We start from the raw sequence: 17,978 nt of genomic DNA, 5'->3' as shown, positions 1-17,978 counted from the left end.
AAGTCTTACCTGTGGATGTTTGCTCGGAAGCTGATGCTCCAATATCTGATGGCATCATCTCTTCTGTGAAGTTGCGGGCAAATGCTAGTATTCATTAACTGTAATTTTTCTGTTGGTCTCTTTCAATCTGAGCAGTTTTCATAGTGACCACTAGATGTCAGTATAATATGTGTATTCTAATTCACTGGAAGGAGAATCAAGCAATGTAACAGATGCTGCTGAGAACTTAGGGGGCGTTCACACTACCGTCAGTGTCCGACAGGTAGTGTCCGCTCCTAGTGTCAGTTCAAAATCTCGCACGGACATTAGGAGCGGACACTAGTGATAGGGACATATGGATCCCTCCGTATGTTGTAGAGGACCTAATTAGATAATTAATTAACAGGCCTAGATGGACTACAGCCATTCTTCTTTAGGCCTGGAGAACTGATTTAAGACACAAGATGGTAGTGTATCAAAAGAGTTCTAATTTTATTGTAAGAAAAAGGTAGTTTATATACATTACAGACAAAGAGCTGGCTTGGCTATTCTAATCAGTACAACATGATTGGTTATAGAGATATAAGACAAGCCTGGCACATGGCTATTGGCTGAGGCTCATTATAATCTGCATCTCATTATAGCTTTCCACACTGGGATGGACTTTCCCATGAAACAAAGAAGGATTCAAAATACTTATGTGTGAGCTAACATCCCAGACTATGTCTATATGTATATATCATGGCAAAAGAGATAAGATGACATGCTTCATAGACTCTGTGTCTATACACACTCTAAGTGACCTTCATATACCATAAAATATGACAGAGTGCCCAGATACCATAAGATTAATACTTTTGTTGGTTATGTGTCCATACATCATGTAAAGGAGATAAGAGATATACAAAGTCAGCTGCATCTTCTCAAAATGAGGCCTTTGAGAGATAATGATTAGCAACCTCTGCATTAACGTTCATTATCACATTCCTTAAAGTCTAACAAAGGGCCTCCTTGACTTAAGCAGAAAAATACATACTTATATAGTTTATATGTGAAAGAGTACAAGATGGCTGCCAAAATACAAAGATGGAGGACTTAACTCTAACACTAGCTGTGTCCGTGACACTTTTCATTCGTTTACATGGCAATCGGCTGCGTTCTTCTGTACTCCGTGCCTGTCATTAGCTGTCCGTTTGTAAAGATGTCCGACTTTTCAAGTGGACAGCAAAACCCGACATATAGGTTTTTGCTGTCCGCTTGAAAAGTCGGACATCTTTACAAACAGACAGCTAAGGACAGGCACGGAGTGTAAAAGAACGCACCCGATCGCCATTTAAATGAATGAAAAGTGTCACGGATACAGCTAGTGTCCGCTCCTAAGGGCTAGTTCACACCTCCTGGCTTATTTTGGTCCTAAAAAAACCCGCTTCCTAATTAGGAAGGTTTTTTTTACCTTGCCAAGCTTTTTTTGGAGCTTTTTTTTGTAAAAACCGCTTCCAAAAAAAGCCAGGCTGTTTTCCCCTCCCATAAAGAGAATGGGCTGAAAAAAACAATCGTTTTTTTTCTGCGCGTTTTTTTGCAAAAAAAAAAAAAAAAGCATCACTTATTTTTGCAAAAAAACGCGTGGAAAAAAAAAACCTGCGGTTTTCGCCTCCCATTCACTTCTATTGCTTTCTTCAGGCGGAAAACGCCTGAAGAAAGGTCATGTCGCTTCTTTTTTCTGCTAGCTGAAAAAAACCTAGCAGAAAAAAAAAGCTAGCTGTTCACATAGGGCTCCATTGTAAAGGGGCTGATTTTGAAGCGAAATCCGCTGTCAAAATCAGCCTCTTTTTCCACGTGTGAACTAGCCCTAATGTCCGTGCGAGATTTTGAACGGACACTAGGAGCGGACACTACCTGTCAGACACTGACGGTAGTGTGAACGCCCCTAAACCCTGTAATATGCTATTACAAGTAGGTATAGGACTGGTCAGATTTTTACCTGTGCCATTTTTGTTCCTCTTTCCCTAATAAAATAACCATACATGCTTACCTCCTATGGCCAGTAGACAGTGACAACACAGATGTAAATGGTTGTATTCATACAGCTCTACATTGTCTCATTCCTTGGTTATTCCTACTAGAAGTTTCTGAATAAATTGACACCCACATTTTTTTTTTCAAAGGGGTGTTTTAGAATGTCAGAATGTGAAGGGACACACCCCTTTGACAGAGTGAATGGTAACACCCAGGTGTGAATTATTTGTAAACTTCTAATAACAGAGGAATGGCATAACACCTGAGTTTTAGTAAAAGATGATCCAGTCATGTCTTGATACAAACGTGACAAAGTTCAACTCCCGTTAGTGAGGTGTTTGTGGTGGTGGTGGTGGTGTGTGTGTGGGGGGGGTGATAATTCACCTCACAGAGAACCATCATGATGCATTAAAACCAACAAATATACCATTTTACTACAAGTCACTAGAACAGAGGAGGAGCATCCTCCACTCCCATAAAGACCCCCATTTGCTAAACAGTTTATGTGAATTGAGCCACAAAAATGGTGCAATTTGTGTAAAAAGTTACAACTTGCAAAAACAATTACACTTTCTACATGTTCACCAAATTTTTGACAAAGTGGGCACAGCTTGCCTTGGAAAAACAAGTCCAATGTATTTCATCCAGACTTATAATATGGGTTTTCATGCAGTATCTGGTCCATACACCATCTGCCGGGCACATTAATAGCCCTGTCTACTTTATAAGAAAAAGATCAGAGGCCCTGAATATATCAGTACCAGGTTATTTGGGCAGACAAGGGGGTATTACTCAGAGCTCTAACAGTCTCTGCCTCTGGTCAGTGTCAGAGTTCTGAATCACGCCCCCTTGTCTACTCCACCATAAGACTGCCCACCTTACGTTAGAGATACCAATTACCATATCAGGCACTGAAACTAAGCACTTATTCCTCAGGAATGGTGGAGGTTAGAGAAAAAAAATACAACTGTCCTGGGATCAGTGGAGCAGTATCTTGGAGTTGGAGGCGGTGGTGAAAGGTCCTCTTTATGTCACCAAATGACCTGACCTCAGTGTTTACCTATAAAAAAAAAATTCATAAGTGGTCTCACAACCACTGCATACCTCCCAACCGTCCCGATTTCCGCGGGACATTCACGATTCCGGTGACATGTCCCGCGGTCCCGGTTGGAGGGAGGTATGTCCCGATTTCAACTCAGATTTGACACAGGTCAGCTCCTTGCTTCGCCGCTGAACGCCGTCTACTGGCTTGTAGACGCGATGTGATGACGTCACATCATGTCTACAACTGTGCGACAGTGAGAGAGAGAGGCGCGCAGAGAGCAGCGGGGGAACGAAGGAGAAGGTAAGTGTAATATGGAACGTGAAACTGGGGGCAGATGAAGGAGAGAACGGCATGACACTGGGTGCAGAGATGTGGGGACATGAATCTGGGGGCAGAGATGGAGGGGACATGAATCTGGGGGCAGAGATGGAGAGGACATGAATCTGGGGGCAGAGATGGGGGAACATGAATCTGGGGGCAGAGATGTGGGGACATGAATCTGGGGGCAGAGATGTGGGGACATGAATCTGGGGGTAGAGATGGATGGGACATGAATCTGGGGGCAGAGATGGAGAGGACATGAATCTGGGGGAAGAGATGGAGGGGACATGAATCTGGGGGGCAGAGATGGAGACGACATGAATCTGGGGGGCAGAGATGGAGACGACATGAATCTGGGGGCAGAGATGGAGGGGACATGAATCTGGTGGCAGAGATGTGGGGACATGAATCTGGGGGCAGAGATGGAGGGGACATGAATCTGGGGGCAGAGATGGAGGGGACATGAATCTGGGGGCAGAGATGGAGGGGACATGAAACTGGGGGCAGATGAAGGGTGTATATGAAACTGGGGGAGAGATAGAGGGGGAACATATAATTTACGGGTGACTGTAGGAGGACTATACTGTGTGCGGGCACATGAAAAATTAATGAGAATGGGCGAAGTCAACACAAAATTGGGCAGGGCTAAACTTGCCGCGGCGCGCTACGCGCGCTGCACATTTTGTCCCTCTTTCGGTTCTTCAAAAGTTGGGAGGTATGCCATTGTAAAATATCCAGGTGGGTTATATCTGCAATATACGGCAATGCTACTTAAGATTTTGCTTTCCTTGGGAAAACACTGAAGGATTGTAGTTGAATTGTTTCTAGTTATACTATAATGCTATATGGATGCATCAAACTGAGCTACATAGTACCAAGCCATATATACTTTTTCCATTGCCATCCTGGGCTACTAGTAACAATGGCTTGCTTCATAATCACCATTACACATGTTTTTTTGCACATTTCCCACTAGGTGTCACTAAACTTCTACTTTCAAATCATCATGTGGGAAAGATGGACCAATGCAAAATGTCCACAAAGTAATCTCAGTCATGAACCATAGGAACTATAAACTTAAAAATGTATGACTACCATTTCAGTAAGAAAGAAGAAAACCACACTGATCTAACAAGAACATGGACATCCACTTCACCTGTAGCTACAATAGCTAATGACTATTCCTTGGAGAAATTATTTGCATACCTCCCAACTTTTGAACAACAGAAAGAGGGACAAAATGTGCTGTGCGCATAGCGAATTTAGTAAATTTAGCTCCGCCCACTTTTATGTTGACCATTCTCATTCATTTTTTCATCTGCCCCCACACAGTATAATCCTCCTACAGTCACCTGTACATTACATGTCCCCACATTATAATGTTCTCTCCCAACTGCCCCAAATTATTAAGTCCCTCTCCTGGTGCCCCAGTTTAAATATGAAACTGGATCAGCTGGAGAGGGACATTAGCAGTGGGGGTAGTTGGAGGGGGACAATAAATTAATGGCAGATGAAGGGGGACATTAAACTAGAGGGGGACATTAAACTTGGGCAGCTAGAAGTAGACATTAAACCGTAGATGTAGCCGGATGGGGACATTACACTGGGGGCAACTAGAGGCAGATAGGTTCCCCTCCAGCCACTCCCACAGTTTAATGCTCCCCTCCAGTTGTCCCCAATTTAATATCCCCCAGTTTAAGTGCCCCCCTTCATCTGCTCCACTTCATGTCCCCTCCTCCATCTCTGCCCCCGGTTTCATCTCCCCCCTCCATTTCTCCCTCAGTTTCATATCCCCTTTCATCTGCCCCAGTTTCATGTCCCCCCTACATCTCTGCCCCCAGTATAATGACAAACACACACATACAGACAGACACACACACACACACACACACTCTCTCTCTCTTTCCATCCTGCATCCCACATCCCCCCTCCCTTCTCAGTACCTTACACACATTTCTTCATCTCTTCACTGCATGGGACACTGACACGCCCACCTACTCACGTGACCGGTGAGATGTCACACAAGGTCCTTGAACCATAGTGAAGCGTTCCTCCAATCACCAGAGCCTTTTATCTGTTATAAGAGCAGGCGGTGATCGGAGGATTGATTGTTCAGTAAAACATTAAAGGGACATAGCGGGACAGGTAGAGAGCTGCGCGGGACAGGGATATGAAAGCGTGAGTGTCCTGCCAAATGCGGGACGGTTGGGAGGTATGCATTTGGTGGCTTTCAAACTCTACATTGATGGCAGAAACTGAGAACAATAGGGATCAGGCTGTTGAATTTTAACATGCCTCATCCTTTTGTTGTAAAAGCAGATAAACCAACACAAATGTATGTTATATCCAGTGTTCAGCAATAATACATTTGACATCTAGGTTGCAGACAGTGCAAATATGACTATATTATATAAATCAATTCTAACAATAAATCAAATCAGGATAGGAGAGATAGAGGAAACACAATAGGTCAACAATTTAAATAAAACCATATGGAACAAAGGTTATGGAGCCAGGTAAAATATTATAATTCCAATTCTACAGTTGCAGAAAATACGCCAGGCCAGGAGCATTTGATGGATTGACCAAAGGCAACCACTCCCTGACAATATGTATTTCATGTCAGCTATAGTGGCATTTATTTTTTTAAATAACATCATTTTATTGACTTAGTAGAGTGTCTCCAACAACAAAAGGTTTGGCGTCTTCCATCAATAAGCCACATGTACCCTCGCTGACATGAGAATATGCTGCAAAAGTTTATAGGGAGTGTAATGTAGGCTCGATGGCTTGAGCCCCAGTAAAGACACCCATGCAGTTAGAGGGATAGAACAGTTCATGGGCAACTGCAACAGTTGATGGAGGGACTGCAAAAAAACGCTGAATAAATAGGCTGGTCCATCAAATATAGAAGACTGGAAGCCCTTACAACATAAGGGGAAAACCATAGCGCATATATAGTGAGGTTTATAGGATGTAGGATAGGGGATAAATACTAGATTAATGTTGATGGAGGGTCGGGGTTTGGGGTGCAGTAGGTGCTGGGGAAGGGTGGGGGTGTTTTGGTTGTATGACTGCCCCTTTCCTGAGCTTAAAGGGGCAGACCCCCCCCCACTTGGAATTCAGTCTGACTACAGCCAGGCTGAATATAGGGGATCTGCAGAGCTCCTGTTCCGTCGGGAAGGGGTTAATAGGAGCACTACAGATACCCTATATTCAGCCAGGCTAAATTTCAAGTGGGGGAAAAAAAACAGTCCTTAAGCTCAGGGACGGGGCAGACAGACAACCAAAACACCCCCTCCCCCTTTCCCAGCACCTACTGCTACCAAAAACTCCTGCCATTTTAATTTCTGAAATTTTCCAGTAGCTGCTGCATTTCCCCCCTAGGCTTATACTCGAGTCAATAAGATTTTCCAGTTTTTTGTGGTAAAATTAGGGGCCTCGGCTTATATTCGGGTCGGCTTATACTCGATACGGTACATCACACAACACAGACGAGAATGTTTCAAAACCATTATTTTAAGAGAAATGTATTTTCTGAAACAGCCTAAAGAAGATTCTGACATTCTTATATGTCTAAGGACCTACGCAGTGAATCGCTGCAAAAAAAAAGCTGTGGAAAAGACCACGGTGGAAACGTGTGGCTTTTTTTCTGCAGCATTTTTCACAGATAGTCCCTAGAGTTTTCCTCTGCAGACTTTATGCCCCTGTTATACCTATATGGAAAACGCCAACATTTCTGTAGGTATAATTGACATGCTGCAATTTTCAAAAAACGCAAGGGGTTTTTTTTACAACGCAGCTTTTTCATTGCAGATTTTTCTCTGCAATGTGTGGTTGGGATTAGTCAGAATCCCATCTACTTTGCAGGTAATGTAAAACGCTACATGCAGTGAAAACACTGCATTTTCGCAACATAAGGTCAAAGCCTCAAATTGTTGTCTCATTATGACAACCCATGTCTATATGTCCTGTTAAGCCATATAGACATTATCAAGGGGTGTACTTCATCTGGGTCACTCTTCTTGTAGCCAGAGCAGAGTTTCTGCTTCGACTCCTACTATGGAGAAGTTAATGTGTTCATGTATTACATGGTTACCTCTAAGACAAAATTTCCCCGACAATAACCACTGCAAGAGAAATGCGCAGCTGCCTGTAGCTCTCCCTAGCTTCTTCAAAGGTTTCAGCTACTAGACCTGCAGGGATTAGCGACTCATAAGCGTGTCCTCAGTCAGAGAAGAGGATTTCCAGATGTGACAACCACTGTAATAGTTGCATGAAGAAACGTTTTACAACTTTTATTTCAATTTGTGTGTACATCCCATATTTCCATTGGTGAATGGAAATATTCTTATTTACATTAAAAAAAATAGCAAAAAAATATTCTGAACATATCCAAACACATGTGCATCCCATAACACACTTGGGTTAAGCCAAATATAGCCAAGCACTGAATATATTTTCCATTGCAAAATAATTGCAGCAAAAATCATTAGAACTCTTGCCTGCAGACGCCCTCATGCAACTTTTATCCATTATATTGCAAAGTTGTAAAACATGCCACTTGTAAAAGTTACAGGAATAATTCACATACAGCGAGTTTAAAACCTGCAATGCAAGTTACTTTGAGTTGTGTTTTTTTCATGTAGTAAGTGAATGGGATCTGTCTAACTCCCATCTGCTATGCTGCAAATCTAAATTGTTGCAGGTTAGCCATTACAAATATGCCGGTTACTCTGTATTTGTGCCCAGCCTTAGGCCGGGGCCCCATGTAGCATTTTACATTACCTGCAAAGTGGATTGGATTCTGGCTAATACCATCCATTCTCTGAAGTCGGGCATGTTGTTCAGGGTTGCTTGCTATAGAGGGCAGCATAACAGAGGCACTGTCTCCCTGTTTACATCTTGGGAGACAGATTTGCATATTCTTCCCATGTTCCTTTGCAGTGGAGCAACTATGGCTGTATAAGTCTCCACACACCTGAGAAGGTGGTCTCTCCCTAAGGATGGACATTATCCCCATAATCTGGTCTCTCAGCCTCTCACTTAAACCAAATCAATTCTCTCTATGCTGCGCTGATGAAGTCCAAAGAGACAGAAACAGTGCCGTCCGTAGCTGAGAAATTGATTTGGTTATAACCTCGCATCATGCAGCAAAGGCTTCTGGGAAGTCGGGCATGTTGTTCAGGGTTGCTTGCTATAGAGGGCAGCATAACAGAGGCACTGTCTCCCTGTTTACATATTGGGAGACAGATTTGCATATTCTTCCCATGTTCCCTTGCAGTGGAGCAACTATGGCTGTATAAGTCTCCACACACCTGAGAAGGTGGTCTCTCCCTAAGGAGAGACGTTATCCCCACAATCTAATACCATCCACACATTGCAGAAACTGCTTGCATTTTTGTAAATCGCAGCATGTCAATTATACCTACGGAAACACTGACGTTTTCAATATATGTTTAATAGAGACAGGAAGTCCGCAAATGAAAACTCTCAACCTATTTGTGAAAAAATGTGATGTTTCCATTATGTTTTTTTTTTTGGCTGCGACTCACTACATGGGGCTTTGATCTTGATAGTTTTGGGCTAGGCCATCCATTTCCTATTCCTAGCACCCCATCAGCTGTTTGAAAAGGCCATATGCCCTTCATTGTTTACCAGACATTTTAGGCCAGGTTCACACCGAGGGTTTTTGGACCAGATTTTGACGCGGAGGCCACCTCAGAATCCAGTCCAAAAAACGGCTAGCCGATACTGGATGCCAGTGCAGAGCATACAGTGCATCGGTATCCAGTCGTGGCATTCCGCTCCGGATTAGGCGCAAACCGCTCGTGGAAAAAGGAACCCATTGAATTCAATGGGAAGCGTCAAAATCCTGACCAAAAAACTTTATAGTGACTGTGCAAGGTGAGGTGGCTCCAGCGGCACTTCAGAGGGGGCGGCAGCCACCGCAATCAGCTTTTTTTTTTTCTAAACTAGCGCAGGAGAGGGGCCGCTCTTAAAACAATCCAAGCGACCCCTCTACTGTGCTGGTTTAGACCTCTGAAGTGGCATCATCACGCCTCCTGCACTGATACGCAGATGTCTTATTGACGGGGAAGTGAAGAGGTGGCAGCAGTGGGAGCAACAGCAAGGTTGGTAAGTTAAATACTTTTTTTTTAGTTTATAATAGGCCGCTACCTATAAGTAGCAGGTAGTGGGCTAGTTACCTACCTCCTGGGCCTGCTCACTACCTCCCCTTCTACTATAGGCTGCAGAGGCCCGGGCCAAGGCCATGATCCCACTACCGCTATTGTTATACCTGGGGGTCTTTTCAGGCCGCCAAGTATAATAATCAGAGCCCCAGGGGAGGTGAGGGAACAGTTTTATTCACCTCTCCAGGATCCAGAATTAATCCTAGAAGGTTTCGGGCCTGCATGGCAATGTCCCAGACGTCACGTGGTCTTGGACATTATCATATAGACCCGAAGCCTGCGCCAGCAGTACCATACAGGCCCGAAGCCTGTGCTAGTAGTAACAGCCTGTGACTGCTAGCACAGGCTTTGGACCTGTATGATAATGCCCCAGACGTCTGGGACATTATCATACAGGCTCAAAGCCTGTGATAGCAATACTATACAGGCGTGAAGCCTGTGCTAGCAGTAACAGCCTGTTACTACTAGCACAGGCTTCGGGCATGTATGTTATTGCTAGCACAGGCCAGAAGCCTGCTAGGATTAACATAGGTGCTCGGAGAGGTGAGCAAAACTGTTTATTATGTTCCCTCACCTCCCCTGGGTCTCTGATTATTATACTTAGAGGTCTGAAAAGACCCCCGAGTATAATAATAGTTCATGGGTGGACCATTGTTGGGCATAATACTTGGGTGGGCAACTGTGGGGCATAATAGAGGTTGCAGGGTCCACTGTGGCCCATGTAACCTCTATTATGCCCCACAGTGACCCCCCCTCCCCCCCCAACCTCTATTATGCCCCACAGTCTATTTTGCCACTGTTGGGCATAATATAGACTGCAGGGGCTGCTGTGGAGAAATGAGGAGTCAAAGATGTCTGTGTTGTAAACTTTACAGAGTCAAGTCACAGCTGGAAGAAGTGGTCATGACGGTCCAAAGAGACAGGAAATGTGGGAAGTATTACTGCACAAAATATTACTGCATTGTATTCACTGTAATGTTACCACTAGCATCCCCCCTCCTTCCCCCCACTCACTGAGGCGGACGATCAAAAGATGAAAATCACCCCATCCCCAAGTATTCAGTCGGGAAGGGGGAAGGGTGTCTTTTGATTGTCTGCCTCAGGCAGCAGAGAGGCTAGGTTCAACACTGGCTGTGCCTGATACTACAGCTCTTTGCAGCTCAGTCCCAGTCAAGTGAAAGGGCCTGAGGTGCAATACCAGGTACAGCCACCACAAAACTGATATGTGCATGGTAAATACTGTGGTGTGATAGTCAAGCAGACCCTACCAGTCTAATAATGATGTATAAATCATCAGAATCAAAGTCTTGGAAAAGTCCCTTTGAGAGCGGGGCCCCACGTGGCGTAAATGCTGCAGTTTGACTGCAGTGTAAATGCTGCAGAAAAAAAGCATTTTACAGTCCCTGCAAAGTGGATAGGATTCGCACATTGTGGAAAAATATGCGCAGCAGACACACGTCAATTTCCGAATCTGTTGCGGTTTTGGAAATCAAGCATGTCAATCAAACCCATGGAAACCTCTGAAACCAGGATGCCTTTTTCACTCACCTGTAATGCTGTACCTCCCTCCCTAAGGCTGTATTTAAAGTTTACTTTAGTAAAGGATGTTGTTTTAGAAGAATACAACCGGTGGGTGAGTGCCCTTCCTACTTTTTCTCTTTTTTCAATACTTTCTGTGATATGTTTTGCTGGAAAAACCGTGATGAGTTGCCATCGCATTTTTTCCTGCAAGTCTTTAACTATGGCCCGCTATGTGGGACCTTAGCCTAACAAGTCCTGTTCTTGTGCTAGATATGATCAATTTCACTTTCCGCTGGTTCCACATAAAACTATCACATTCACTGAACATTCGTTCTCAAAATAACCAGATATGAAATAACTTAAATATTGGAATAGAATTTGCATACTTTTTCACAAAAACTTAAATCTCATTTAATATCTGCCACAATCTATTTCAAGTTCATATCAAGTGACTATCCATACCCAGTAATACTGTAAGAGGTCGAAGGTCAGTGCACATCGGAGGAGGTATGTTGCTTATAGTGCACTTCCCTAACACGAAAGCAGAAGTTAATGGAATTCTTATTTTCCATGCAGACTGCAGGGGACACTGCTGCTCAATATCATGGCAGGAAAACATCTGGAGTAAAAAAAAAAAAATCCTAAGCGTATTTTATATAAAACAGAGCCATTTTTCCTCTTAAATTTTCATTTATTCATTGCTGCGTAACTTAATTTTATAGATCATTTTATAAAGTATTTTAAAAGTGCTACAGCATTACCACATTAACATGTCATTTCAATTCACGGTTTTAATAGAATTAGAGCGGAGCCAAAATATTGAGAGAAATAATAAAAAAATTGTAAGTCATTAATACTAATAACATAACTGCTTGTTATCTATGTTTCTTAGAGACTAAGTACTTGCTAAGTGTTCTCGTATTAGAAGTCTTCTAATTAACGCAAAAAAAGATTACTTGTATTTATATTGTAATTCCCCCAAGGTTCACGTAAGGTTAATACAGAGCCTTTGCCTCTTTAAATGACATAATTTGACGTTTCGGTCCTATAGAATGGTTTCACATAGAGCGTGAGTCACATTAATGGAAAGGTTAAAGATTTTTTTTTTTTTTTTTTTAAGAAATATATCGCACTTAAATTAGTTTAGACAGCATGACATCAGAGAGTAATTAAGTTGGTTTTGGTTGGAATTCCGGTTCCAATTCCTGAGTTCAGGTTTGTAAAAGATTTCTGAGCACCTGCAAGACGCTGTGTGTGAAATATTTTCACTGGAAAGGATTCAAATCTTTAAAAAAGGGTTTTACACAGAGGCAGAGCATTACGCCATTCTTCCTCCTTGGAAAAAAAACTCTCAGATTTAAACAAGACTCCTTCAAGTATTCAGACAGTTTTGAAGCAGAAAAGCGGGAGGTAAACTTTACCTTTCAGGAGCAAGTTCTTCACAGCTGCTCACTGGAGAAAAAAGATTAGAGCAGAATTCATGTTAGTTTCCACTATGGGACTGGATAACAACATAAAGCAAACAGATTTAAAGAGGAAACTTAGAAGAAAGCTGTTCTTGCTTGCTCCGGTGTTTCATTTGTTTCATGTTTTCGTATGCCAGTTCGGTGGACCCTTTGCTTTTTTTTTCTTCTGTGATGTTCAAAGGAAAATCAGAACATGAACATACTGAGATTTATCCCTTTACTGCTTTGGTATCTGACTTGGGACTATTTTGACTTAGTCCCTTTGGTACTGGGCCTTTCTGAACAAGGACAAACCCATCCCGGAGCTAAAGTAGGGGTTCCAGGAAAAGAGAAGGTCCCTCTACTGAAGCTCAATGCAACTAGAACTGGAAATGCTGGTCATGGAGTTGGTCTTACAAAGGCTAGAACCAAGAGTCCCGTTGTTCAAACAAAGGTTCTTCAACCTAAAAATGATGAACCAAAGAAGGAAGCTTCAAAAAGATCTTCTCCAGAAAACAAGAATGGAAATACTGAAAATAAGCAACCTGCCGCGAAAATTGTGAACACGAGGCCGCTACTCCTCGGTGGAAAGGCCTCTACCAAAATTGTCAATGTCCATGCAGATTCTGCTGGATTCAAACCAAAAAAGCCTTCAAACCCTATTCCTGAGAAGGAACAAAAGGACACTTTTAAGCATCCTCTCATCACTCCCCATGAGTACATGCTCTCGCTATATAGAACTCTTTCTGATGCTGAAAGAAGAGGTATGAATGGGAGCCTGAAGCTCGAAGCAGGGCTAGCTAACACTATCACCAGTTTTATAGACAAAGGTCAAGGTAAGAATATGCCCGTTTCGAAGATTTGGTTAGAATTGGTTACAACCTCTTCTAGAACAATGGATCTTGTATGACACCTGCTTTTTAAATCATAAAGTTCTCAGTTTAATACATTTTCCTTTGGGTCCTTAAGTCTAAATATATTAAACATAATATATTAAAATATGTATTATTATTTCGACCACGTTTGGCTGAATGCAACTAATAGAAGTCATTACTAAAAGACAAGGCTCTGGCTATTCTATGCACCTGTTAGAGAAAACTAAAAAAAAGTATATCACTCTTCCGTTTTACAAAATATCTTGTTTTCGGTTTAGGTCTAATTTAGTAATATTCTTTATTGTCTATTCATTTGCATAGAAAATTTTTCTTACAATAGTTCAAATAATGAGACTATATTTTGATTTTTAGTATTATTATGTAATGTTTTTTATGAATGGTGAAAAGTTACAGAAATCACGCTTTTTTAGGTTTATATGGTACAAAGTTACTTCCCGAATTATTGATATTCTTCCCATCTGCCCATGTTTATCAAGTATGTGAATATTCGTCATCTTCTGGAGCAGATTTAGCTCTGGAATTGTTACAAGGTGCAATGATGTAAATGCTGATTTATTCTAACAGAATTTGGGTTATTCTGCACAGGAACTTGTATAGCTTGACAGAAACCCAAGTGAAAATAAACAAATTGTCTGCTCCTCTAATGTAACAGACTTATAGCTAAGAAAATAACTTGTGAGACAGACAAAACATTGTTCTATAGGCTTAAAGGGAAGTCTTGCCTACGTTCTGTCTATTTCACAATTTTTGTAAGGGTTAGTTGTAAAAGACCTCAATAATGAAAGATTTTATTCTGCAGTCTCTGTAGGATAATATGATCCATCATGTTTTTAATTAAAATCAATTTTAGGTACTTGACTAGCGTGCAGGACATGCTAAAACTCAATGGAGGCATTTTCAGCAAAGTATTGTATATTGCATATTATAAACACCTGTAGCTAATAAAGCGTCCAGCACTTTGGATCCTGCAGTGCAGTAAATCATGTGAATTTCCCCATTATATATGCCCTTAATCATAGCAGTGAAAACAAGCAAACAGATTCCACAAGTTTTGTGCCCCATGTCTAGAGGAAATTGATGTTCCAATAACAGCACATTATGACCATAAAGGCAAATGGGCCATTTACTAATGACTGTACTTAATATCACAGTGTTGATCTGTACAAATGCCAAAAGTCAGCAATTTTAACATTTAAAACATGTGACAGAACCAAGTATAGCCATTGGTCAGTGAATGGATATGGATTAATGGATGATGGAGTCCATTAATACTTAGTACATTCCTATGGCTAGTGAACAAATCGGAAAAAAAATAAAGTAAAGTGACACTTACTAAAAAAAATGTTAAAACATCTAAAATACAAAAACTGAAGTGTATATGTATACTGTATATGTTCCTAATTTATTCCTGTTCTTCAAATGGACATACTGGTACTATGGATATAGTAGACCCTGTTGGTAAAAGTAAAATAAATTTTAAAAAAGTCACATCATGCAAATATAACCCAACAAGTTTTGGTCTTTTTGTTTATACAAAAATATTATGCCCCATATATTAATATTTTTTTTTTCTCTTTTAAAAGATGAACGGATGACAGTGACCAGAAGACAAAAATATGTATTTGACATCTCCGCTCTGGAAAAAGATGGTTTGCTGGGTGCAGAACTTCGTATTTTAAAAAAGAGACCATTAGATCCTAAATTTCAGCTGTCTGGAAAATTTTCACAGATAAAATTATATATTTGTCCAGCAAACAAGAAGCCAGCGACTCTCCTGGATTCTCGGGCTCTCAGCAATAGTGATACGCCCAAGTGGGAAGTTTTTGATATTTGGAAACTTTTCAAAAACTTTAAAAACTCTGCTCAATTGTGTTTTGAGCTAGAAGTCTTGGACAAAGGCAAACCTGTTGATTTAAAAACTGTGGGGTTTAACAGGACTGGTCGGCAGACTAACGAGAAAGCAATTTTTCTTGTGTTTGGTAGGACAAAGAAGAGAGATTTGTTTTTTAATGAAATTAAAGCCAGGTCTGGCCAGGATGATAAAACTGTCTATGAGTATTTATTCAACCAAAGAAGGAAGAGAAGAGCTCCATTTCCAGCAAGAAAGAGGCCAAACAAGAATTCAAAAGCCAGATGTAGCAAAAAGCCCCTCCATGTGAACTTCAAAGATATGGGGTGGGATGATTGGATTATTGCACCTTTGGAGTACGAGGCATATCATTGTGAAGGACTTTGTGAATTTCCTTTGAGATCCCACTTAGAACCAACCAATCATGCGGTAATCCAAACTTTGATGAACTCAATGGACCCAGAAACGACACCCCCTACATGCTGTGTTCCAACACGGCTGAGTCCAATAAGCATACTCTATATAGACTCTGCCAACAATGTGGTCTACAAGCAATATGAGGACATGGTTGTTGAGTCTTGTGGTTGCAGGTAGCAAGATATGTTACTGCATACACATCTACATGCCTAACCAAAATGAGGGGAACTTAGAATTGGGGTGCATGAACATGAGGCACTTTGAAAATATTACCACTGTACAAAATCCATATGACATATTGAACAATTATCCAAAATTATGAAAATATAGTAAATGGATAAAACTTTTGAAAAAAAAAAAAAAAACTTTGGAAGGAACTGTGTTCTGAATTGTGCACAAATACAAGAAGTGAACCGATCTGAACAATAAAGGAATATTTAGAGATGACAATGATAATGAGTTGACCAATGTTCTAGTTTTGTGTGTGTAAGAAAAATTTACATAAAACGTAAATAACGTAAATGTTGTCCAAGTAAAGCAAGTTCTAAAACAATTGTTTTTCTTCAAATGTTTATAGCAAGAAATGAAATAAAATGTAAAAATGTAGATTGGTTGGCACCTTGTTATGCTACTTATTATGAGGGGTACAAAAATGGGGGTCAAAAAATTTCAAAGCTAATTCAAGACCAAATTTCGAATGGATGGCAAGTAACGTAATGAAATTTGGTCTTGAATCTGTTGGTAATTTCGCAAAAATTACAGTAGAATTATATTTAATGCAAATCTTCACTATCTTGAAAATTACATTCCACTATATTCATTTATAACACTATAGTTTTTTTTAAAGTAGATTTGGGTTTTAAAGGATATTTCACTATTTTAAGGTGAAATTTGTGTATCTGAATGGTATAACTGGTAGTATCATGGTTGTGTCATAGGTGGAAAGAACCCGGACAGGGTGAAATACACTCCTTCGTTGACTACTATGTAATACCCACATTTTGTACCACTTTTAATGTCAATGTTAACCTTGTGTATGTGAGTAGTAAGTAAGATAACTCCCATTTTAACCTTCTCTATGTCGATTAATCCCCTTCGAAATATCATTTTCCTCTTTGGCAGAGCAATTTTTGAGGTCCTTAACAATTTTGATAACTGGCTCGATGGCTAGGAAACAAGACTACAATTGACTCTTTTCATTCTGGACATCATTCTGAATTAAAAGAAAGGAATCCATCATGTTATATGACAATGATGTTTGAACACTGTAGACCACTTGTAAATCTCATATATATATATATATATATATATATATATATATATATATATATATATATATATATATATGAAGAAGTAAGATATTGGTTTGCAATGCAGTGAGCAATGTCCACAGCAGCTGGACTGAATCTATTTTGACTCAAATACCAATGGAACTACTGGAGCTGGCCTGGGGATTAGTTCATCTTCTGCACTTTTTTAAAAAAAAAATTGGGAAGAGGCTGTCCAAAAGTTAAAAAAAAACAAAAAAAAACCCTTTTAGGCTAGGGCCACAAAGGACAAGCACATTCCACCAGGGGAATTGGGCATCATGTTTCCCTCAAACCACAATGGGGAAAAAAAAACCACAAACTTGGATGGTATGTGCTGGAATTGTTGCAGGTCTCCCTCAGCTTCCAACACTTGAATTGGGTAAGAAGGAAAAAAGAGAAGGAAAACTTGATATAGTTCCACCTTTTGGAAGTTAGCTCCCTATACATCAATGCCTGGTGGGGCTAGAGCAATTTTTTCATTAAGGAGAACTTATTTTCATATTTCTTTCCCAGAATTCCTAGCAGATTCCTTAAGACTCTACACACTACAAGGTGGCTTGCAAATTCAACATCTCCCAGAAGACATAGTACCCCTTCTGACCCCTGTCTATGATCTCTAACCCAGCCAAATCAGCATTCTGCTTCACTCTAAAACAGCTGTCTGTGAATGGGTCTCTCTCGCTTTTGAAGAAGTTATGCTGGTTTGACTTTAATTCCAGATAATGTCACTAAGTTTATTAGAAAACCAGGCATTGATCTATAAGGAGCTACCTTCCGAAAGGTCATGCTTGAGTAACCTTTGATTGCAAAGGCTGAAAGCGAGAGGGGGAACACACAGCTAACAGATATGCTGAGCTACACAATGGTGCGACTACATACTGCAGTAGGTTACTGAATTTCCCCATGGTGGGACTATTAAAGAGAACCTTTCACCACTTGGGGCACATGTGGTTTTATAAACAGCTAGAAAGGCGACAGTGAATTC

The 17,978-nt window shown here is 40.9% G+C and overlaps 1 protein-coding gene across 1 annotated transcript; it reads left to right on the top strand.

The window, feature by feature from the left end:
* The first annotated feature begins 12,735 nt into the window (after positions 1 to 12,735).
* Positions 12,736 to 15,860, top strand: GDF5 (growth differentiation factor 5). The gene is made up of 2 exons (XM_075278729.1): positions 12,736 to 13,357; positions 15,001 to 15,860. The coding sequence occupies exons 1-2, from the start codon at positions 12,736 to 12,738 to the stop codon at positions 15,858 to 15,860; spliced, it is 1,482 nt and encodes a 493-aa protein (XP_075134830.1).
* Positions 15,861 to 17,978: the final 2,118 nt, after the last annotated feature.

The sequence above is a fragment of the Leptodactylus fuscus genome, chromosome 6 (assembly GCF_031893055.1).
Source record: "Leptodactylus fuscus isolate aLepFus1 chromosome 6, aLepFus1.hap2, whole genome shotgun sequence".
Lineage (NCBI taxonomy): Eukaryota > Metazoa > Chordata > Amphibia > Anura > Leptodactylidae > Leptodactylus > Leptodactylus fuscus.
This window is presented reverse-complemented; position numbering and strand designations above follow the sequence as displayed.

Excerpts from the sequence above, each read along its gene's own strand:
- GDF5 (XM_075278729.1), top strand. The coding sequence starts at position 12,736 with ATGAACATACTGAGATTTATCCCTTTACTGCTTTGGTATCTGACTTGG. Across the intron at positions 13,358-15,000 it reads TTTTATAGACAAAGGTCAAG|ATGAACGGATGACAGTGACC; the intron begins GTAAGAATATGC and ends CTCTTTTAAAAG.